The sequence below is a fragment of the Myxocyprinus asiaticus genome, chromosome 38, assembly GCF_019703515.2.
Source record: "Myxocyprinus asiaticus isolate MX2 ecotype Aquarium Trade chromosome 38, UBuf_Myxa_2, whole genome shotgun sequence".
Taxonomy (NCBI): domain Eukaryota; kingdom Metazoa; phylum Chordata; class Actinopteri; order Cypriniformes; family Catostomidae; genus Myxocyprinus; species Myxocyprinus asiaticus.
Window position 1 is genome coordinate 17,711,719 of NC_059381.1, and position 23,761 is coordinate 17,735,479.

The 23,761-nt window shown below is 36.1% G+C and overlaps 2 protein-coding genes across 8 annotated transcripts in view; one reads left to right on the forward strand and one right to left on the reverse strand.

The window, feature by feature from the left end:
- Positions 1-3,498, forward strand: part of LOC127429003 (glutamate receptor 4-like) — a 155,275-nt gene extending 151,777 nt beyond the window's left edge. For 2 of the 3 annotated variants that reach the window (XM_051677716.1, XM_051677718.1), the window contains exon 16: positions 1,517-3,498. In XM_051677716.1, coding sequence (XP_051533676.1) covers positions 1,517-1,681 — 165 coding nt within the window. In that variant the 3' untranslated portion in view covers positions 1,682-3,498. The remainder of the gene's footprint in view (positions 1-1,516) is intronic. The other variant, XM_051677719.1, reaches the window with a different exon arrangement.
- A 6,871-nt stretch (positions 3,499-10,369) lies between these two features.
- LOC127429219 (ELMO domain-containing protein 1-like) lies at positions 10,370-23,751 on the reverse strand. 5 transcript variants are annotated; one of them, XM_051678102.1, is made up of 13 exons: positions 23,625-23,696; positions 23,135-23,205; positions 21,449-21,540; positions 20,655-20,800; positions 20,505-20,533; positions 18,527-18,624; positions 18,229-18,358; positions 17,646-17,779; positions 17,425-17,493; positions 15,827-15,850; positions 15,506-15,556; positions 14,534-14,667; positions 10,370-11,759 (listed from the first exon to the last, which is right to left on the reverse strand). In XM_051678102.1, the coding sequence occupies exons 3-13, from the start codon at positions 21,517-21,519 to the stop codon at positions 11,584-11,586; spliced, it is 1,062 nt and encodes a 353-aa protein (XP_051534062.1). In that variant the 5' UTR covers positions 21,520-21,540; positions 23,135-23,205; positions 23,625-23,696; the 3' UTR covers positions 10,370-11,583. The 5 variants fall into 5 exon arrangements, with proteins under 5 accessions (XP_051534062.1, XP_051534065.1, XP_051534064.1 ...); XM_051678105.1 differs by lacking the exon at positions 21,449-21,540 and having other exon boundaries at positions 23,674-23,751; XM_051678104.1 differs by lacking the exon at positions 21,449-21,540 and having other exon boundaries at positions 23,625-23,737.
- Positions 23,752-23,761: the final 10 nt, after the last annotated feature.

The following is a 23,761-nucleotide window of genomic DNA, read 5'->3' on the forward strand; positions in this document are numbered from 1 at the left end:
TAACCACATAAAATAATCCCACAAATATATAAAAACAAATAAATGAAAAAAAAAAGCATTTACAGCAAGACACACAATTTAACATAAATGCTAACATTTGCATTGTTTCAAAAGTATAGCCACAAGACATAAACGTTATAAATGTTAACATGATTTTAGTGTGATAAAATCGCTTTCTAACCTTATCTGTGTAAAGTTATATCCAATACCGTTATTGCAGGGTTTCATTGTTATGGCAAAGATGATGTAATTGTGGATATTTTACACTGATAAGGTTAGTAAGCAATTTTAGCACACTAAAATTGTGTAAAAGGGATAGTTCACCCCAAAATAAAAATTCTCATCATTTACTCACCCTCATGCCATCCCAGATGTGTATGACCTTCTTTCTTCTGCTGAACTCAAACTGAGATTTTTAGAAGAATATTTCAGTTCTGTACATCCTCACAATGCAAATGAATGGGTACCAAAATTTTGAAGCTCCAAAATCCACATAAAGGCAGCATAAAAGTAATCCATAAGACACCAGTGAAGATATTGCTTATCTTCATAAGCAATATAATAAGTGTGGATAAGAAACAGATAAATATTTAAGTCCTTTTTAATATAAATTCTCCTCTCTGCCCAGTAGGTGGCGATATGTACTATGAATGTGAATCGCCAAAAACAAAAGTAGAATGTGAAAATGAAAGTGAAGATTGATAGGAAAAAAGGACTTAAATATTGTTCTGTTTCTCACTCACCCTTATCATATCGCTTCTGAAGATATGGGTTTAACCACTGGAGTTGTATGGATTACTTTTATGCTACCTTTATGCCCTTTTGTTGAGTTGAGATATTCTTCTAAATATCTTATTTCTTATTTTTTTGTTCAGCAGAAGGAGGGATGTCATAGACATTAGGGATGGCATTAGTGTAAGTAAATGATAAGAGAATTTTCATTTTTGGGTGAACTGTCCTTTGAACATGTGTAATGTTTACGTCTTGTGGCTATACTTTTTTTAGGAATTCACATGACTGTTACACATGATTCCAGATTGTTTTTCACCCAGCAAAGTTTTAGTGCTTGATAAACGATAAGCCTTTCGATCTGGCGTGCTGAGGGGATGCCGTGCCTTGTTAAAACTGTGTATGTTTACTGTTATTATACTCTTACGAATGTTACCTACAATGCTTAAATAAAATGCAGCGTATTACTTTAGGCCCATGCAGACCTCTAATTCAAAGTCTTAAAAACTCCCTAGTTATGAATTTACAGTATGGGCCATCCATCTACTATGCCAGATGCATTTGAAATGCTTCATCACTGAACTGTGTCATAATCTGGTATTTTGTATATGTGCTTGTTGATACTGTGCATTCATTCAAATAATGTTGATCTTATTATGATGATTCTCTCTCCTTTTAAATCTGTGCAGCTGACTCTTTTTTCTCTTTCTTTTATCCTATTCTATCTCTACTTGCTTTTCTTTTTCTCTGTCTCCTCTTCACATGGTGTGCCTCATTCTGAATACAGCTCACCTTCACCGAAGCCATGCGGAACAAGGCACGCCTATCTATTACAGGGAGCGTGGGTGAGAACGGCCGTGTCCTGACTCCCGACTGCCCAAAGGCTGTCCACTCTGGCCCCTCCTTGCGACAGAGCTCTGGACTGGCTCTGGTGTCATCTGATTTACCATGAAAACCAAAAGCGTTCAAGTGCCTTAAACTTCACAGAAACCGCAAACAAGACATCAGAAAACCAACCCTACAGCAATGACGCCAACAAGCTGAGCAATCGTTCTGAAAAAGAACTAAAAAATCTGAGATTTCAAAGACAGACAGGAACTGAGGGCCCCTGGCGGCTCCACACACTGGACTCCCTGGGGTGCCACCACAAGATATATGGAGGATGGTTATAGCACAGACTGTGAAACTTCTGTGATTTTGTAATTTACATTCAAAGAAAATGCTCAGAACTGCTTCCTTTGTCGTTGAAGCAGATGAACGGGAAGGAAGGGATCACAACCAATTGAAATATGGACTGAAACTTGTTAGTTGTTTGGCAACATGATCTGCTGGCAAATTTACTTGTTCTAACACTTTGCCATAACCCTTGCCAAACTGAAACACTGGTCCAGATACAAGTAACTCAACATCCATCACTAAAATGGGCATACATTTGCCTTGGAGGGTATTATTAACATGGACAATAACAGATATGGTATGAATGAATACTTATGAATTAAACTGTGAAGAAGAGTTAATATATATTCTATAAAATCATACCTAAATAAATTATTTACATGGTTTTGTAAATAGAAGACTGTACAACTCGCTTGCTTTTTAAAGAAGTTGTAAATAGCCAATTCTGTAGTGGACAGAGTGTAATTCTTTTTTTAAACCATCTTTAGAAAAGGATTAATCGCAATAATGGGTAGAAATTGAAAAAGATGATTTGATATATGTAGATGTAAATGAACTTCTGTGAATTTATTAACATGGGCATGTTATCAGTGCCAGTGGACTATGCGCCCATGATTCTCGGGAATGTGGCACACACCCTCAGTGCATCTCAGCCAATGCTCTTTCCCAAGCCATGCCCTGCATAATCACTGTGCAGTTGTAGACCATGGTACCCTATAGACTGTTTTATTTCCAGAGAAACAGATTTTATTTTTCATTTATGTGATTAATTATTGGAAGGTATTGAGAAAATATTGAAGAGTATTTAAATGTTTGTCCATTAATTTTAGAGCAAATGTCTTTGTTAAATAAATTAAGACATAAAATAAAATAAAATAAAATAAAATAAAATAAAATAAATTGGACGGGAAGAGCTGTCCAGTTAAATCGCAACCTTTTCTTTAGTCTAATTGTGCAAATGAAATTACAAAACAAAAATGGTGAAAACACTGAACACCTTTGAAGAAACTGTTTGTATTGTGAGAGCCATGGTTAGAGCTCAGCTTTGGCCTTTTTTCTGAAAAACACTGTGTAACCTCATTTAGGCCTTCAGCATGTTCTCCAGAAACTGTAGCAATGGGGCTGAACCTGTTCACATGGGCCTTTGCTGGACAACTGGACGTAAGGATAATAAATGGACAATCTTGAAGCTTCAGGACACCATAGTGGAATGCTGATCAATCTGTATCTGTTTACTGCCCAATTCTGTTAAACTTGCATTTTACCTGATAAAGTGCAGTTTATGGTCCTTCCTGTTCTAATTACCGCTGCCCCTTTGTCTTGATGAATACATTTGCACTTTCACTAAAGCACACAATCTGTCTGTCTCTCTTTGTATTTCCTCTTCTCCTTTCACTCTCATTCTCTCTGAATGAACATTTTTGGAGATACACAATGGCCCTGACACACTGAAGATCAGTCTGTGTGGAGAACAGTATTATTCCCCCCGGTCTCTAAAGCTGTGATGAAAAGTGGTGTCCTAAACTGGTTAAAATGTTGAAATTGTAAATATTTATTTTGATCATTTTTTAGTAAAATATTAATGGACATGAAATTGGGTCTCTGTGTCTTTTATTTGTATTAGTTAATGATGTATTTGTTTTTCTTTTTTTTTTTTTTTCAATGTTAAAATACTATCTTAATGTGCACTGACAACTGTAAATAAGTTGACTTCCACAAAAACGGTAAACACTGCTTCTGTGGCACATTCAAAACATTGCTTTGATTTAGCCAGTGTTGGGTAGGATTATCCAATCATATAACAAAAATCAAGTACTTGTAATATTTTTAAGTCATTTTTATGGATTACATACGATTGCATTTTCTATCAGTCTTGACTAACAAAGGAATATATATTTAAAGGAATATTCCAGGTTCAATACAAGTTAAAGGAAGAGTTCACACAAAAATAAAAATTCTGTCATCATTTACTCACCCTCATGCCATCCCAGATGTGTGACTTTCTTCTGCTGAACACAAATGAAGATTTTTAGAAGAATATCTCAGCTATGTAGGTCCATACAATGCAAGTGAATGGGTACCAACATTTTGAAGCTCCAAAAAGCACATAAAGGCAGTGTAAAAGTAATCCATAAGACTTCAGTGGTTAAATCCATGTCTTCAGAAGCGATATATGTGTGTGTTATTTTTTTTACTATAAATTCTCCTCCCTGCCCAGAAGGTGGCAATATGCACGAAGAATGTGAATTGCCAAAAACAAAAGAAGTGAAATTGAAATGGAAGTGATCGTAAAAAAAGGACTTAAATATTGATCTGTTTCTCATCCACACCTCTCATTTTCTGAAGATATGGATTTTAACACTGGAGACTTATGGATTATTTTAAGCTGCCTTTATATGCTTTTTGGACCTTCAAAAATTTGGAACCTATTCACTTGCATTGTATGGACCTACAGAGCTGAGATATTCTTCTAAAAATCCTTGTTTGTATACAGCAGAAGAAAGTCATACATCTGGGATGGCAAGAGGAGCAAATGAGATAATTTTATTTTTTGACTGAACTACACCTTTTAGCTCAGTTGAGAGCATTTGTGGCATAATGTTAAATACCTTAAAGCTTAATTTCATCTTGTCCATCCTTTAAAAAAAAAAATAAAAAAAAGTCAAATAATACATCTGGGTTCCAGTGTGGTACTTTCAATGGAAGTGTGACGAGGATCTAAACGCAGCTTTTAATGAAACAAAAAGATAAACAAGGTTACTCAGAATAAAGGGAAACAAAACACAAGGAACCAGGCACAGAACATGACAACACATGTGAAGACTGACAAAGAAACCAGGGGAAACAAGGGCTTAAATACACAAGGGCAAACAAGGTAACGAGGAACACCTGGGGAAAACAATAAGGGGAAAACCAATCATGAAAGAAAACTACAAAGGGCTACAAAAGTAACAGGAAACAGGAACGGGGACCTAAACAAGAATTTCAACATAAAAGCCAAGACACAAAACAGGGAATACGTGACAGGAAGTGAATTGGGCCAATCCGTAAACATTAAGTTATTCACTGCTTCAAAATTATAGCCACAAGACATAAACAATGTGAGCGTTAACATGATTTTAGTGTGATAAAATCGCTTAAGAACCTTTTCAGTGTAAAGTTATATGCAATCTTAAAACTTCGTTGCCATGACGGCATAACACTGTAAACCCTTAAACCCTAAAACAATGATTTAAACAACTTTACAGCTCAAATAATACATGAGTTTTAACAGAAGAATTCATGTAAGTGCTTTTTTTAAATTATAAACCACATTTCTTCCTTTAAACCCTCCAAAATTTGGCCCCATTCACTTCCATTGTAAGTGCCTCATTGTAACCTAAATGTTTGCTTTTTCTTTAAGAAATGGCAGGGCAAGTCAAAACATTTTTTGTGGTAATCAACATTATTGCCACAAATGCTGTTGACTGAGCTTAAATTGTTCTGAACCAGAAATATTCCTTTAATGCAGATTTTCATCAAAACATTCAATAAGTAATCCAAAAGTAATCCAATTACCTAAAATATATCTAAAATATTATTTTCCTGACTACAATTTAATTGTTTAATTCATAATCAGTACCAGATTACATTTTTAAAGTAATCTACCGAACACTGTTTCTAGCATTCCAACCAGCCCAATGACCAATGGTGTCATTTTGGGGTGTAGTTATCTTTTTGCAGATGAGGGGAGTGGTTGGGAAACCTGTTTTTAAAAAGAAAAAAAAAAAAACTTTATTTTTGTAAGAACATTGGGTGCTGTTACAGACTTAAAAGTTTCACACTTCACCTTTAAAATGTCATTTGAAATTAATGTAATATGCCCCAAACTCCAAATCAGTAGAATTAAATATCTCAAAGCAGTGGCTAGACTCCATAAAAGAGCCAGTTCAGAAATGCCAGAGTTCCTGGTGAACAGAACTGAAACTTTGTGATTTCATCGTGTTCTCTCTGTTACATGTCACCAGGGACAAGGGAATAAAAGCCAGCAAGACACAGGCACATCTTGACAGGGAGTAAAAACCTTTTTAGTCCAAAGTACTTAATAACAGTAATTGTGCCTTATAGAGAGGATAAGGGGCTATTATAGGTAGTCTGCATCAGTATCCATGCAGAGAGTATTCATTACAAACACAATGCATGTGATTGTGCCTGTGAATGACAAAAATATATACTCAATTACATTGCAGCTCAATTACATTATACTTAAAATGTCCTTCTAATCATTTATTTATTTATTTTCTTTTTTCTTTTTTTTGAGAACTGCAGAGTATTCATTAGACTTAGAAGTCATGCAACTGCCTGAGGTTAAATTGTCTTTTCAGATCATATGGTAGAAGTGACCATGCTGTAGGGGGTCACAGAAAACAGACCACAAAGCAAAGACCATTACTGGAAATTGTATGAAAATTCTTACCTTGCAAGAATCCTTGCAGAAAGGGCAAAGCAATGCATGATGGGAATCCAACTAAATATTGCATAAAAACAGCGGTTGGTGCTGAAAACCAAAATACCCTCCTCTAGCAGATGTTAGTACATATGTTAGAACACATGGCAATGCTAATGACCTTCAGGAGTATGTCATCATGACAATCTTAAAATGTGCAGCTCTTAAAGACGCTCATCAGTTTACATGTTATCTAGCACAGTGTGTTCAGCTCACAACATTTCATGCCTATTTATCATCTTTGGTTGTACTCCTCAGATTATGTCACAGATGCAGATATGTATTGTCATTGATCCATTTGTTTGCTTTAATCAGGCACAGCCTCCATTTTTTTTTGTCTTTTCCTCACTGTAAAAACTAGTAACCTTCAATTGTTAATGTAGGTTCTTGATCTAACCCTTAAAAATTGGTGTAGCCTAATGTATTTAGGTTGATTCAGTCAAATTAAATGATATTTTTTGACTTGAGTAAAACAAAAGAATAGGTATTACGCCATAAAGGACATTTTTAGATTATTTGACAAATAAATAAAAAAATAAAATTCACAGTAGCAACACGGCCAATTTATTAGACATGTTTTATGTTTATGCTCTGATACTGAGCGTAGGACAAATTCAGCTGGCCATCTCAGCAGGTGTACATAATGATGATATACCAACCACCAGCTACCATTATCAAATCACCAAGGTCACAGAGACTGAGAAGCTGTGAGGAAACTCACCTAAATATGAAGCGTTTATAAATCCAAACTGGCCTGTATTATTACATGCTGCAAAACCTTCCATTATGACATGCTGCAATAACATTTACACCGATGGTACACGTGTACCTTTATTATGAATGAAATAAGAAGGTCACTACACTTTAAAAAATGAAAATCTGCAGTTGCTACCTTAAGGATCTATTTCTAACTGATCTGCCCCATAAAAATGACTTTCATTGGTGTAATGCCATTTAATCAGGTTAATTCTATCATTATATTTTGACTTAAAATTACTATGCCTGTACTGACTATTTCTCTTACTATTTCAGAATGGAACACCAACATACTGCCTAATGCATACTAAACATAAGCATTATAGTCCTGTACTACATACTGCTGTTCATACCTTGGAGTAGTATGGTAGTATGTCATTCTGTACACATACGGGCTACGTTCAAAATAGCACACAGACATGCTAAACTTACAATTTCTGCATTATGTTGTATGTATACTGTGCAAAGTGTGTGAATTTTGGATTCAGATGGTCACTGTTCATAATAGAATGCTAATGTACTGCCTTTTGCATACTATACAAAAACAGTAAATATTGCAGACTGCAGTGCATACATACATTTACATTTATTCATTTGGCAAATGCTTTTATCATAAGCGATTTACAAAAGAGGAATAATATACATCATAAGTGATTCATCTTAAGGAGACAGCAGTACGAAAAGTGCTGTATCACAAAGTTTCGTTTGCATCAGAATAGTAGTATCCAAGACAGATTAGAGTGCAACAAGAATATACTTTGGGGGGGAATTGCATGGTCAAGTGCTCATGGAAAAGACATGTCTTTAGTACAGGAGTATGGTAGTATGTCATTCTGTACACATTTAGGCTATGTGCTAAACAACATACTGACATACTACTCTTACTATTTTTGAAGTATGTAGTATGTATACTGTGCATAGTAGGCTATGTGAATTTTGGATTCAGATGGTCACTATGTTCAGAATAGAATGCTAAAATACTGCCTACTACATACTAAACATAAACAATATCTAGTAGGAGTAGTATGGTACTGTAGTATGTCATTTTGTACACATTTGGGCTATGTTCGGAATAGCATACCGACATACTATGCTTACTATTTCTGCAGAATGTATTATGTAATCTGTACACAGTTTGTCAATTCTGGATTCAGATGGTTGCTGTGTTTGGAATAGAATATTCATGTACTGTTAACTGCATTCTAGAGTAAACATAAACATGATATACTCCATACTGCATTGTATATCTAGTAGGAGTGGTAGCCTATGGTAATAATAACATATTATTATAACAATAATATATTATTCTGTAGACATCTTGGCTATTTTCAGAAAGTACACTAACATACTACTCTTAATATTTTGATTCAGATGGTTGCTATGTTCAGAATAGATGTAGCCTACTGCCTATTGCATAAACTGTATACTGCATACTTAGATGGACTAGTATGGCAATAAGTCATTTTGCACACATCCAGTGTCTGGCACCACCCCAACAGCTTTCATTGAAAGATCCAGGTGCAAACATACTCTTGAAGTAATACTCCATTGTAAAATGAGCATCAGAAAGTAAGATGTACGTGAAATCCTTCTTTTATAAAATCTCTTAATTAATTTGTGTAGGATATGTTTGGTTGATGGATATGTCCCGTCACGCTTTCAGCTATTTATATGTTGTTATCATGCTAAAAGGGCTCTTAATGCCTCTCGACAACCCTGTCAGGAGATGTTTGGACATTATGCTAAACGCTGTCACTGGCCCACTCCACAATAAGGCACGTGTTGGGGAAACAGGAACTTGCATGTGACAGAGTGTGTCTGATGTCAAATTGGCTGTCATGTCGCATTACTTGACTGATATGAGTGGGCAGATCTGATCTATAACCTGTGTTTATGGCAGGACTCAACACCTTCCTGTGTAATGTCATCAGCAGGCATTATAGTCTTAACAGCTCAACGTTTGGATAATAAGTCTGTATTAAACATTCAGTGGCATATTGTTTTAAAATGTCAGTTTCATTTTCATAGTGAAAGTGTGGATAGTGAGTATATTAGAAATAATAAAATGTTACAAACATTGATACTTGTTATTTAGATTTCCTTATTTGAAGCACAAGATCACGTATGCTGTATCTCAGCATTGGTGATGTTTTTCTCCAAGCGTTCTTAAACATTTTCCTAACGTAAGTGTATGGCTCCCATTTGGTTATTTTCCTGGGAACCAACTCCTTACACTCTAGGAACGTTCTTATATTTTGCTAAACCATTAACCTATCCAGAACGTTGTAGGAAGGTTTTTGGATTGAAAACCATCTAACGGTTGCTTTTAGGTTTTATTTTGCAGAATCATATTTCATCCATACATTTTCTTATTACTATTTTTTTCGTAATTTCTTCATTTTTTTGGTCGTATTTTCATTATTTTTCTAAAACATTGCAAAGAAGTGTTTGTTGGACAACAAACAGTGTAGAATAAAGACTATGAGGCTGACCAAGTTTCCATAAAGCGAGAATACTGTGAAAATATCTTAAACAATACTGCCCCCGTGTGGTACATATTGGGACTACAGGTCAAACATGGACGCCAATGTAAGAAAACAGCAGCATGTTTCGGCTCATGAATCATGCCATTTGATTAGAATAAGCTTAGAATAACAGTAGCCTATAAAAAAAAAAAAAAAAACGTGCCTTGCCTATGGGTTCTGATTCATCAGTTTGTCATTCTGAGCAACAATTCATCAGTTTCATTAAAAAATAAATAAATAAATAAATATATATATTTGATGTAAACTACTTATTTTTTTATTCCTCACATAATACAAAAGTAAAATATCCAACAAATGCCTTTTTTTTTTTTTTAAAGTACCCCAGAGCAATAGTTTCATTTGCATAAGAGCCTGATAATTTGAAAGCTGTTTATGTGCAAGCTTGTTTATGAGGGGCACAAAAAAGCAGAACAGTTACATGAAGAATTCAGCCATCCATAATAATGAGCTTTAATAATGTTTAGATGTATTCCACCTCTAAGGCATTATGTATAGCAAGTGCTTCTGGTTTATTTATATAAGTGCAGAAATGGAAAATCTATGAGACAATTCTGAGACTTTACAGATGAAAAATTACTAAACTTTTGAGTTGTACATTAATTATGCTAATTAGTGTGTTAATAACAGAATTAACAATTGAGGCACCACTTGTGCAAAATAAAACAATACAACTAACTGTTCTAAACGTCATTTATTGCTTTGGTGCTAGAACAGAAAAATGAAACATTCCTTTTTTTTTTCTTTTTTTTATAAACATGTCTTAAACATGTTTTAAAGTCATGTGCTCTGTATGATAACATTCACAAAACACACATTATCTTACCATTTGGCAAGTAAATATTTGTTTTTAAGCTCTGTTTCTTGGCAACAAGTATTAATCAGTGCATTATGTGATATTTAATAGAAGAATGGGTAAATGTTACATTATGAGGATGATGGTTACAGACTTTCGAAAAGAAAGACAAATACACAGTTCCTTTATATAAGCTGTGTTGCTAAAAGAGATCTGCAACAGATCACAAAGAATATGATACTGTATACAAACAAGGGCAAACTGTTTCTAAGTGTGCCTGGTATCAGTGCAGTCTACTGCAGTGGATGTGTTTCACAGAAGCTCTCTTGTGCTTATAGGCTTAATGTCTTACCTAATTTGTAACAACAGCTCTACATACTGGTGGATAGGTAGCCTTGTCCTATTGGGAGACATTTCTCTGCTCTTCACATTCAGATGCAGGTGAATGGTGCATAATTAAAGGAACAGTTCACCAGAAAATAAAAATTATATCAATATTAACGTACCCTCATTTTGTTAAGATTTTCAGTGAATAACAACATATATTACCTCTGTTCCTTACATAAAGCTATCAAATGATTTGGAATATAGCTCCTGAGTCATATGGACTACTTTTATGGTTATTTTTTTTAATTTTTTTTTTATTTATGGAGCTTGATGTGGTCACTATGAACTTTGTATGGAAAAGATCGGCATGAAGATTCTTCAAAATTCACCTTTTGTGTTCCATAAAATAATCACATAAGGGTTTGGAATGACATGAGGGTGAGTACATAATTGTAATTTTTGGGTGAACTATTCCTTTAAGACTGAAGCATACAGTAGCTGTAAATATCACAATCAGGTGACTCATTTGTAAGGTGGTGCACTGTTGCCATGCGCATGTACAATCAACGTGGTCTTCAACAGTGCTGTTGATCTTCAACTATTTCCTGGTTGGATGGCAGAGGCAGAGATTCACTGAGGCATTGGCGTATAAATGTGACACTCATGAGACTGACTGAGCAGTTGGCAGTAATGTGATGTTGTTGAGTGATGGGCCATAAGGATGAAAAAGTGAAGTATCAGGGGTCATGAGAATTGAGGTGAATGAGAAGCTACAGGTTGACCAGGTGGAGGTCAGAGGCAGTGAAGTGAGGACAGAGCGCCATGTCAGGGTTCTTCAGCTGCTTCAGGATGCGCTTGTAGAACTTGGTGCGCACACAATTGAACTCCATGATGTCACATGGATCTTCCTCGATCCAGAACCTGTGGAACTCTTGCATCAGATAACCTGATAAATATAAGGATAGAAAATAACAAGATTAGAAATATTACACAGAACCCATGTGTACACTGATTTAAAGACCCCATGATATTGCTTGATGAGTGCACCATTCTGTCGTTTGTTGACGTACTTCCTAATGAAACAGGAAGTTGGGGTGGAACATATCAAAATGATAATCCTGTGTTTTTAATTAGCCAGTACACTTGCTAATTCTAGTCTTATTTTCCATTAAAAATATCTAAACATCCTTAAACAAAGGAAAAAAAAATATATATTTGAGAAGCAGAATGACATAAAACACGCAAAAAAATATGCCAATATCATCGTGGCTAATAAAATAGTGAACTGCGCAGAGATTTTGTGGCACCCCGACACAGGAACCACTGCTCTAGCATAGAGATGGCCTTAAAGATAACAGAGATAGACTAAAAGTCCCAAAACTCCTTATGGGATTCATAAATGTGTCTTACTTTTGGTCTTCCCGGTCATTTTTGACCAGAAAGAGCAAAGGTGTAACTTCTTTTCTTTTCTTTCTTTTTTTCTTTTTTTTTTTGATGATGATGATGATAATAATAAAATTTCTTCTTCCCTTAATTAATAATACATTTATGCCCTTCTTTTGGGATTTTCTTAATTTTTTATGCTATCTGATCTTATTTACATGTAAATTTCTCAATAGCCGCTTTTCCACTATCGGGCCAGTGCAAGCCAATGCTATCAACTGGCCAGCCGGGGCCAACAGCCTCGGACCTCGAGCTGCCAGACCAAAATTGATCTGTGTTCCCACCATCGGGCCAATAACTCTGCAGCGTTGCCCAAAAAAACGCCCTTAATACGCCACTGTGGTTCCAACATCACACATCCCACCCATTTCACAAGCAAGAGGGAAGCTCAAGCTGAAGTATAACTATTTTGTTATCTAGAATATCGAGTTTATATCAAATGTAAACAGCAAGATAAGTTAGCATTGACAACTCACCGACTATAACTGCCATGGTGTCCCGAGTGGTCGCTCCACTAACAGAGGGACAATGTCCCAGCACACCGTTTATGAAAGTTCACTGAACCATGGAAAGTAATTTCTTTGGGCACCGCTTTGTCCATTGGGCATTTTAACAGATTTGTACTGTGCCCGCATTTTTTAAAACATTTTTCCCGAACCTGTACCATTGTGCGCTGAATACACAACCTGGGAAGTTCGTAGAAACTCCGCCTTTGACATTGAACCCGCCTCAATCCCCGGTTGGCCTTGTTTGGCCCAAGTGTAATCGGCGGGCCAAAGGCCATTGGTCCCGATAAAGCCACGAGGAGGCACAATGAAGCCCCAGAAGTGACAGTGGGAACGGAACTGGCCCTGACACTCACTAGCACACCCTCATTTGGCCCGATAGTGGAAACGCGGCTATTGTTACCATTAATTTGCATATGCAAATAAGCAAATTTATGAAACATTTGTACAGTAAAAACCTACATTTCTGTAAGTTGAAACATGAAGAAAATATGAGAATGTGTCATATATTGGAGGCAGATTGCTGCCATCTGGTGAACAAAATATAATATAATCAACATGAAAATCAAGTTGCGACAATAATAGCCAGTAGATGGCTGAAGGGTCTCCTGAACAGTAAAGCATTTCGCCATGGCTGGATGAGCCCACATTTATATCTTAGAGCTGTGGGAAAATGTCTTTGGTTCCATAACAGAAAGATGCAGTGTTTTGTCTGGAAGGTAAAGCACCTGTATCTAAGCGTAAACTTTCCCACAGTGGAAAAGGTATACTTTCGTAAATTAGGGTCACTCAGAATTTGTTTTGTTTTTTAATCTTTGTTCTCCGTGTGTGTATGCATGAATGTGTTCTGTGTTCTCCCTACTGACTGTGTTAGTCTTACCCATTTATTTCTGTGTGTGTGTGTGTGTGTTGTGTGTTCTGCCTCCTGGCTGTTTTAGTCTCACCCATTTATTTCTGTGTTTGTGTTTAGCATTGTGGCTGATTTATTGTGGTTTTATTTGACAAATTAAAAATATGCTGTGTTATAGTCTCACCAGTTCATTTTGTGTGTGTGTGTGTGTGTACATGTTTATACTACATTGTGGGGACTAGCCAGCAGACCCTACGAGGGAAATGGCTTAGTAAACATACTAAACAATGTTTTTTTGAAAATGTAAAATTGCAAAAAGGTTTCTGTGAGGGTTAGGTTTAGGGGTAGGGTTATGGAATAGAAATTATCGTTAGATCTGTACTGTATAAAATCCATAAACTGCACTGAAGTCTATGGAGAGTCCCCACAGTGCTATAAAAAGTTTGTGTGGGTGGGTGTGTATGTGTGTGTGTGTTTTGTACTCTCACCCTTTAATTTCTGTGTGGTTTTTTTTCTGCATTGTGGCTGATTTATTGATTGTATTTGACAGATCAAAACAAAACCTGCACTGTGTTATGGTCTTTCCCATTCATTTTCAATGGTCGGTCAATTTTAACCACGAAGACAAATGTGTTGCTTTTTTTTATGACCACTTAGACTTATCAAATCATGGCAAATTTTTTATTTATTTTTTTATGTTCAGAATGGCAAGTGGAGGAAAAGTCACCAAGTCTTGTACCGCTCAGATAAAGGAAACCATTTTTACTAAATCAGCAAAAGTAATTCTGATCAAAAATGACCGAAGACCATAGGAGGGTTAAAGAAAGGAAATGCTCTTATGAAAATTTTTATTCCATTTAAAAGATGAAATATATTGCTCTGTTTTCATGAGTGCAACGGTGACATTATAGTAACACTCACAGAAGGTCTGTTGGAAGTGCACCAAACTTGGCATCTCTGGTGCCACATTGTACAGATGAGTCTTCAGAGCCCCACTCACCAGCAAGGAATATGCCAGGTCTGTGATGTTTATGCCAACAATGGAGAAGGAGTATCTGCACCACAAAAGATTTGGGTCATCACAGAACACAATGTAAGAGAGGTCCAAACATGTCAGTTCTCTATTTGAACAGTGGACTGGTCCTTTTTCCAGTGTAAATAAACATTGTAAAATGTTCATAGAGCTCCTTATAGTGTCTCTATGTTTACTTTTGCTTCCACTTATGTTTTGTGTTTGATTACATCTGTATTTGTGTTTTAGTTGTGCCTGTGTGTGCACATGTCAGCTGAAAAGCAAGCAAACAGGCTCTGCACTGCACATCAGAGCTAAAGCTCACGACAAGCTGAAGAGTGCCTATCCAAATCCTCATACAAAGCATCAATGCTGCCACACAAGCAGGGTTCAAACATGGTCTACTAATAACTACTGCATAGCCAGCTGAATTTTTTTAGAATTCAGAGGTTTAGGAACTGGGCTTTGTTAGGTAAGACCACTTCACAACATAGTGAGAAAAATCATATATAGTTAAAAATGAAGAGGAAAATATATTTCCTGAGAAAAATGTGAACAGTTCTTGCCCAAGCTAAATTTGCCACCATGATGGTATGGTGTTATGGGTGTTTGCCAGGGCATTGTGATGCAGTTGCTAAAGTGTTCTGGTGCCTATGGTGTTGCTAGGTGGGGACTTACTGGCCTAAATAAAAAGAGCCCAAAGTCTCAATGATATTCTGGTCCATAGATATGGCTCAGGTCCCTCCTTCAATGTAAATCAATAGGACGTTTTTTTTCTTTCTTTTTTTTTTACGCTGTTTTGTCATCTGGCAGGCATAAATAGCAAGTCTTACATTAATTATTAATGATACTTAGAATTGCTTGCAACATTCTGAACTCACCCAATTGCTTTGTCAAATGTTTTCTTATCCCACTCAGCTTTGCTCATCATGCTGTGTGAAAAAACAAAACATCAGAGTGTGTCTACTCCAGCCTTTAAAAAGGGAATAGAATGCAGTCAACAATAAAATACAATTAAACACGAGACTGGCGAAAAAAAAAAAAAAAAGAGCATTCACAGTTACTAACCAATGTTACAATGATGCAAAATGCCTTGTTTAGAGTGAAAAAAATAAATAAATAAAAAACAGCAAAATACAGCCATTAGATTTAAAGCAAAATTATAAAATACATTTCTTACTCAGTGAGAAAAGATGGAGTACCTGGCTTCCTCTTTGGAAACGTTCCTGTACATGACAAAATGATGGGAATAAAAAAGCAGGAAAAGAAAAAAAAATTATGGGTGTATTGGTGTGCATGATGCATGGTGACAGAACATGCTGAAGGTGTGATTGACTGCACCGCAAGACAAATGCAATCATATGACTTGTTAAAATAAACATGGTATGCACAGACAGTATAAAAGCATCACTTGGATAACAGGCTTCTGTGGAAATTGCTCTAAAACACTTTAAAGGGTGAGTTCACCCAAAAACTAAAATTCTGCCATCATTTACTAACCCTCATTTTGTTTTTCTTTCATGGAACACAAAATGAGATATTAGGCAGAATGTTAGCCTCAGTCACCATTCACTTACATTGCATCTTTTTTCCATACAATGAACGTGAATGGTGACAGAGGCTTATATTTCACATAACATCTCCTTTTGTGTACCCCAGAAGACAAAATGGCCAATAAGGGCTTGGAACAATATGAGGGTGAGTAAATGACAGAATGTTCATTTTGAGGGTTCTCCCAAAAATGAAAATTCTCTCATCATTTACTCACCCTCATGCCATCGCAGATGTGTATGACTTCCTTTCTTCTGCTTAACACAAACAAAGATTTTAAGAGGAATATTTCAGCTCTGTAGGTCCATACAATGCAATTGAATGGTGACCAGAATTTGAATCTCCAAAAATCACATAAAGGCAGCATAAAAGTAATCCATACAACTCCAGTGGTTAAATATGTCATCAGAAGTTATATGATATGTGTGGATGAGAAACGATTCAATATTTAAGTCATTTTTTACTATAAATCTCCACTGTCACATTCTTTCAAATTCTTGAAAGAAAGTGGAGATTTATAGTAAAAAAGTATTAAAATAGTTATCTGTTTCTCACCCAAAATGATTGCATCTCTTCAGAAGACATACTGTATATTAAACCACTGGAGTCCTATGGATTACTTTTATGCTGCCTTTATGTGATTATTGGAGCTTCAAAGGTATAGTCACCATTCATTGTATGGATCTACAGAGATGAGATATTCTTCTAAAAATCTTCATTTGTGTTCAGCAGAGGGAAAAAAGGTCACACATCTAGGATGGCATGAAAGGGAGTAAATGATGAGCGAATTTTCATTTTTGGTTGAACTATCCCTTTAAGAAGCTGTTTACACAGAACACTTTGTGGGCCTGTCTGTTTTTATTGTTTATTATGTAAACATGCGCTGGACAGACATGTTTGGCCACTGCAACAAATCTTATTGTTTTTCAGCGTTTTATACCATTAGTGACACATTTTTAAGATGGTGTTTCAAGTTAAAACCAGTTCAACTTATTAAACACGTCTCAAGATGCCGGCATTCTGTTCCTTTCCATTGCACTCCGTCTACCTTTTTTATTTCTATAATGCAAGAACGTGTCGTGTGTGGACGGCCACTAAACTCACATCATTATAAATACGTATATATATACCATAACTGATTATAAAATATAATCAGATTAATAGAGTAAAAGACTACATCTATATACACTGTAAATAGCCACCTTTCAGGACAAAAACATATACACACGATTGTCTGAAAGATCTAAACCTGTGTTTGGGCTGCAAGGAGTCATGAAGGACTTGTAGAGCAGTGGCTTTATCATGCTCTGCAAAATACCTGCAAATAAAGAGGTAAATTAAACAACAGTCATTTAATTTGTTTAAAAAAAAGTGATTTAACTAGACTGGTTTCAAGTGCATATGTTTAATTAACTATTAAAATAAAATATATGTTGTGTTAATTTCACTTCAGCAGACTCAAATACTCACAGTAGGTTGTGCAAGCCCAGAAGGCCCATGCCCCTGAAATCAGTCTTGGGGTCGTTTCCTTGGAAACCAATCTCACACCATTGCTTTGAGATGCGTCCAGAGAGGGGAGAATCAGGGCGGAGTTCCTTCCACAGCTGTTGAGTACATTAATATTTGAGAAAAGCATCACCATCAAGGACAGTTATGGCCTACATTTGCTAATTAAGCACTTAGCAGTAAAACTGATGCGAGGCAGGGTTTATTTTGCAATAAAAACCAGCTGACTCTACATTATAACACTTACTACACTGCTAATTACCAAATAAGAAAATAGAAGATACTCAAATACTAATTTGAGCTGAAAGCATTAAATTATGTAAGAAAGAAAGAGACTGTGGAGTGCTACAAGACATTTACTAGATAGTAGAAGTTTGGTTGCCAGGGATAACGGTCAATACGCAGTTTAGTGGACATTATGCAAACATATTTGACCACACAATGCTGCAATTAACCAATCAGAATCAATTATCACAGAGAGCTGTGTAATAATAAATGTATATATCTTTTTTTAAGCTGGAAACCACTATGAAAAATATCACATTACCTTCATGAGCATCTCCTCATGTGCAGGGTTTTCAGAGTCATACGGCTCTCTACGCAGTTTCTCCACCTCCACAACTAGGTTTTGGTAACCCACAATCTGGAGCAGGCACGCCTGGAGAGAGATGCCAAGCCTGGGGAGAAATATAACTATATGAAGATGTGTTCAAAAAGTGGCTCAAGAATTTTAACTGGTAGGAACTTCAGTTAATTTTAGGTGTATACACTGTATTGTCAAATGTGGTTAACACACTATGGTTCTATTATAGGTCTGTTGTGAGTATTATACTGTAGGTTCTTACTGTGGGTTAGTGTCTGGATTAATTTTTTTCAGGAACATTATATCATCAATCGTCTTTTCCACAGAATCGGGGTGAACACTGACAGCAGACTGCAAAAGCTATGGAGGTAAATGAAGGAAGAGATTATTCAATTATTAGATAATATAAAGTAGCAAGATATTTATTATTAAATGCCAAATCTTTAAAGGGATAGTTCACCCAAATATGAAAATTCTCTCATCATTTACTCACCCTCATGCCATCCCAGATGTAAATGACTTTCTTTCTTCTGCTGTAGAGAAACTAAGATTTTTTTGAAGAATAATTCAGCTCTGAGCTCCTCACAATGCAAGTGAATGGGTGTAACGTGCGATGGCGAGACAAACAGACCCAAATGCAGAGGAACAGTTCAAAGGATTTATTTACAAAAAATGTGAGCAGTCACTGTGGATGTTGAGGAATAGATTCGTGGAATCCTCTGTTAAAGCTTAGTGAGGTGCAGAACGATGCCCAGCAGGGTAGGGCGATCTAGCTCCCGTCACTCAGGCAAAGACGAGGTATCCTCCGTGGAAACCCAGCTGATACGCAGTGAGCTGGAAGGCAACCACACACCTGACACGTGGGCAACCAACAGATACATGAGACAGGACCAACTAGGCAGAGAGCGTAAGGATGTACTACATTTAACATTAAATCAGACAATCCAGCAAAGGACATGACACACAAGGGGATTAATATAGGCTTGAACAAACAAGGGGCAGGTGCCGCTCGCAGCTGAAAGTTGGCATGATAAACGTTCCCATGGAAACGCTGATTCCGCGTGCCAGCGGCACCTGAAACACATGAGGGCGAAAACATCAACACGCTTGGATCAAAACAAACAGAACATGGAGCATGAATGTCCGGATCCCGACACAGACCAAAACCGAACCAGACAGGAAGTCAGGAACCAGACACCATGCCCCGGACACGAAATACAAGACAGACAGGGAATGATGATGCCACGGTCCTCGTCAGACAAACACCCAACCTGACAAGGTGACAGGCCCGTGACATCACCGGAGAGCGCACGGTGGTCACTAACAACCAGACCAGTGCGTTCACACAAAGATCGTACACGAAACACGAGACAGACAGGGGACAATGATGCCACGGTCCTCGTCAGACAAAAACCCAACCTGACAAGGTGACAGGCCCGTGACATCACCGGAGAGCGCACGGTGGTCACTAACAACCAGACCAGTGCGTTCACACAAAGATCGTACACGAAACACGAGACAGACAGGGGACAATGATGTCACGGTCCTGTCAGACAGAAACCCAACTTGACAAGGTGACAGGACCGTGACAAATGGGTACCAAAATTTTGAAGGTCCAAATAGCATATAAATGCAGCATAAAAGTAATTCATATGACTTTAGTGGTTAAATCCATGTCTTCAGAAGCGATATGATAGGTGTGGATAATGAACAGATCAATATTTATGTCCTTTTTTATTATAAATCTTTTGTTTTTTCGCGATTCTTCGTGCATATCGCCATCTACAGGGCAGGGATGCCCTGTATATTTATAGTCAAAAAATTACTTAAATATTGATCTGTTTCTCACCCACACCTATTAAATCACTTCTGAAGGCATGGATTTAACCACTGGAGAATATGGATTACTTTCATGCTTCTTTTATGTGCTTTTGGAGCTTCAAAGTTTTGACTTTGTCACTTGCATTGTGAGGACCTACAGAGCTGAAATATTCTTCTAAAAATCTTTGTTTGTGCTCAGCAGAAGAAAGTAAGTCATAAACATCTGGGATGCCATGAGGGTGAGTAATTGATGAGAGAATTTGTATTAACTATCCCTGTAAGCTGCTTAAACTGTAGTTTGAGATGGATTTTGATTCAGCATATTATAATATATTTTCTTGCAATATTATTATATTATGTTATAGTGTGTATGTATAATGTGATTTTTACTCTATAACCCTACAACCTCATTGACTCACCTCATGTTTAGAACATTTAAGTGAGGATTCTGTGAGATTACAAAAGCATAAAATAACAATGTTAAAAACATCCCATTATAATAGCCTAAAGACATGCCTTATATATTTAACATATAGTGATTCCCACTAAAGATCATTAATAGTATTTACCGATCTTGAGCGTCCTTCGAGCACCAGGTTTGTTATTGTAACAGACGCGTTGAAGCTCACATCGTCCCGTTACCTTCCTGATTACAAATTTCAGGCCCCGCCACAAACACTTACAGTAAAGGAACACCAGGAACTGGGTCAGTACCCTAGAAAAATCAAAGAAAAATAAACAGGCCTGAATAAATGGACACAAGTCCAATTCTAAAAGGTCTACTATACCTGTGTATTCTCTCTCAGAATAAAGAATACCCACTCAGGAACTTTGAAAGCTCAATATATCTGAGTAGTTTAAACTTGAACCACATTATCATCAGCTGTGTGTTTCATATGAACACTGCCAGAGATGTTTCAAGAGAAATACAACACATAAACACATAATTTTTCTCTTCTAATGGTCTACAAAAGCTAAAACCCATTTTAAAAAGCATATCTGCTTTTTGAGATACAGAGATATGTGGGTCATGATGATTAAATGGGTCACTGTTCTGCGAAGCTGTGCATGACAAAAGAGAGTGTATATGATTGTGAAACTATTATTCTTAAAACAGGCTTCAGGTTCATGTTCTGACATTCAATGCGGAAAAATGAAATTCTGTCCACAAACTTTTGCCAACGTCAAGATTTCAGGTAAAAAATGTATATGAATGTATTAGGGCAAGTGTATATTGCTGTGACTGCTCATCATTTTTCATCAACTTTTTGCCTTTACTACTTCATTTTAAATGATCCTGTATTATATATGAATATATATTATGTAAATTCACTACAGAAAACCCATTATACTAATAATAAACCTGTTTGAGTCCAGTTGCTGATTATATGGAGAGTTACTGCTCACAGGATAGACTCGCCTCCACATTGGCATCCAACAAATTTGCAGTCAAACCTGTGTTTTATAAAAAAGTGGTCATTGTCTATCAAATCTCTTCAAAGAAATGACTTGCATCCAAAGCTAAATTCATTTTCCAGTGTATCGTATTATAACACATTAAAAAGCAGTTCTGATTTCTCATTTTAGGGGCCTCCACAGCAAAAGGTCAAGGTGAAATATAAATGTCTAACATCCAATTGACTTGGTTTATTGGCTTTCAACATCATTAATTGTTAATAATTTAAATTAGAGGAGTGGCTGATAAGAAACTACAAAAACTGAAAGGCAAGGGACGACTCACAAGGGACTGTTAATTAAGAGGCATTGTGAATTAATACATTTTAAGAGACGTTTCTAACCACCACTGTTAACAGATTAAAAAGCCCCTGGCATGTGAGGTTTAAAATGTAAGCTTTCAGATTGGATCTTTAATATGCAGCATTGATATATACATATTCAGTTTCCAAAAGATTATGAATTATATAGTTTTCAGTGAGGAGGGGAGTTGTATTTGACTTATCACACTCTCTGGATTTAAAGGAATATTGCGGGTTCAACACCAGTTAAGCTCAATCAACAGTATTTGTGTCATAATGTTAATTAACACAAACATTTATTTCGACTCAACCCTCGTTTTCTTTAAAACAAGCAAAAATCTGGGCTACAGTAAGTCACTTACAATGGAAGTGAATGGGAACAATCCGTAAACTTTAAAATACTCAGTTTCTAAAGTATAGCCACAAGACGTAAACAATGTGTTAACATGATTTCTAGTGTGATATAAGCGCTTTCTAACCTTTTCTGTGTAGTTATATCCAATTTTACAACTCCGTTGCCATGACAACGTAATGCTGTAAACCTTAAAACGACTGTAAAGACAACTATTTACAGCTCACATAATACACGAGTTTTAACAGAAGAATGAAAGTGCTTTTATAAAATTATAAGCTTCACATCTCTGCCTTTAAACCCTCCAAAAATTGACCCCATTCACTTGCATTGTAAGTGCCTCACTGTAACCTCAATTTTTGCTTTTAAAGAAAAGAATGAACAAGTCGACATAATTTTTTTGTGGTAATTATACAACAAATGCTGTTGACTGAGGTTTAAATGCACATTTTAATGTTTAAAAATCTTTAATAATAAATATAAACAAATACAATACAAATATATAATTTTATAACAAAAACTAAAAATAAATTGAATAAACTACTATATACTGTAATAATTACAAAATAATGCAAATTTAAAAAATAATTTACAAATATTTTAATAACATTTATTAATAAAATTAATCATATTTACGTTTGAGTGTACTACAACTATTTAAGAATCATTCTTTAATTTATTTTTTGTTTCCACATCCAAGACATACTGTACATATAATTGGGCCATAGGCAACAATGCATATATATATATATATATATATATATATATATATATATATATATATATATATATAAACAAACAAACAAACATTCTATCGGTGAATCTGAGGAGCATTCTGTTTATTTGTCACCGTTAAATACAAAACAGAAACTAAATTACATTTCAGCTTCTAAGCAGCACGTAGCAATACGTCACTGCCAAGCAGAAAGACATTACTTACCTTAGAAAATGCTTCATTGCGATTGTCTGCTTTGTAACAATATAACATACATTCGCGAATGGTCTGACCACCTGCACAAAGCAATTAAAATTATGTTTCATACAGTGCAAGTATATCGGTGTAATCGTTGTATTGCATTGAAACTGTCCTCGATACAAATCGCGATTAATGTCTTCAGGTTGTCGCCTTGGCGTTAGTCTGATTAAAAGATGTTACCTAGGGCAACTGCTCATGCAAACAATATTAGATGTCTTGGCATCAAGTTTCACATTTTATGTCTGCGACGTTATGTTCATTACACATGAGCAGATTATGAGCATTTTACTGGTTATCTAAGACTGAAAATATGAAATTACCGTCGAGACAATTGCATTTTACAAAAGCGGTTTCTAATCTTTCCTACTACACAGTGCAGATGAATGTATAAAAAAAGACGTATCACATCCTACGACTGAGAATCAGGTAAATTACATAAAAGACAGGTACATACGTTTCAAAATGTCGCTGTAAATATGCCTGTTCTCCTCTCTGTAAGGTACCTGTTATTCCTCCATGATGAGCATGTGAATTAGGTGACGGAGGGCAGAAGCATCGCAATGCAGCTCGGCGGAAAGACAACAGATTACC

Excerpts from the sequence above, each read along its gene's own strand:
- LOC127429219 (XM_051678102.1), bottom strand. The coding sequence starts at position 21,519 with ATGCCAATGTGGAGGCGAGTCTATCCTGTGAGCAGTAACTCTCCATAT. Across the intron at positions 15,851-17,424 it reads TCCTTGCAGCCCAAACACAG|GAACGTTTCCAAAGAGGAAG; the intron begins GTTTAGATCTTT and ends TGTCATGTACAG. Across the intron at positions 11,760-14,533 it reads GCACTTCCAACAGACCTTCT|GTTATCTGATGCAAGAGTTC; the intron begins GTGAGTGTTACT and ends TATATTTATCAG.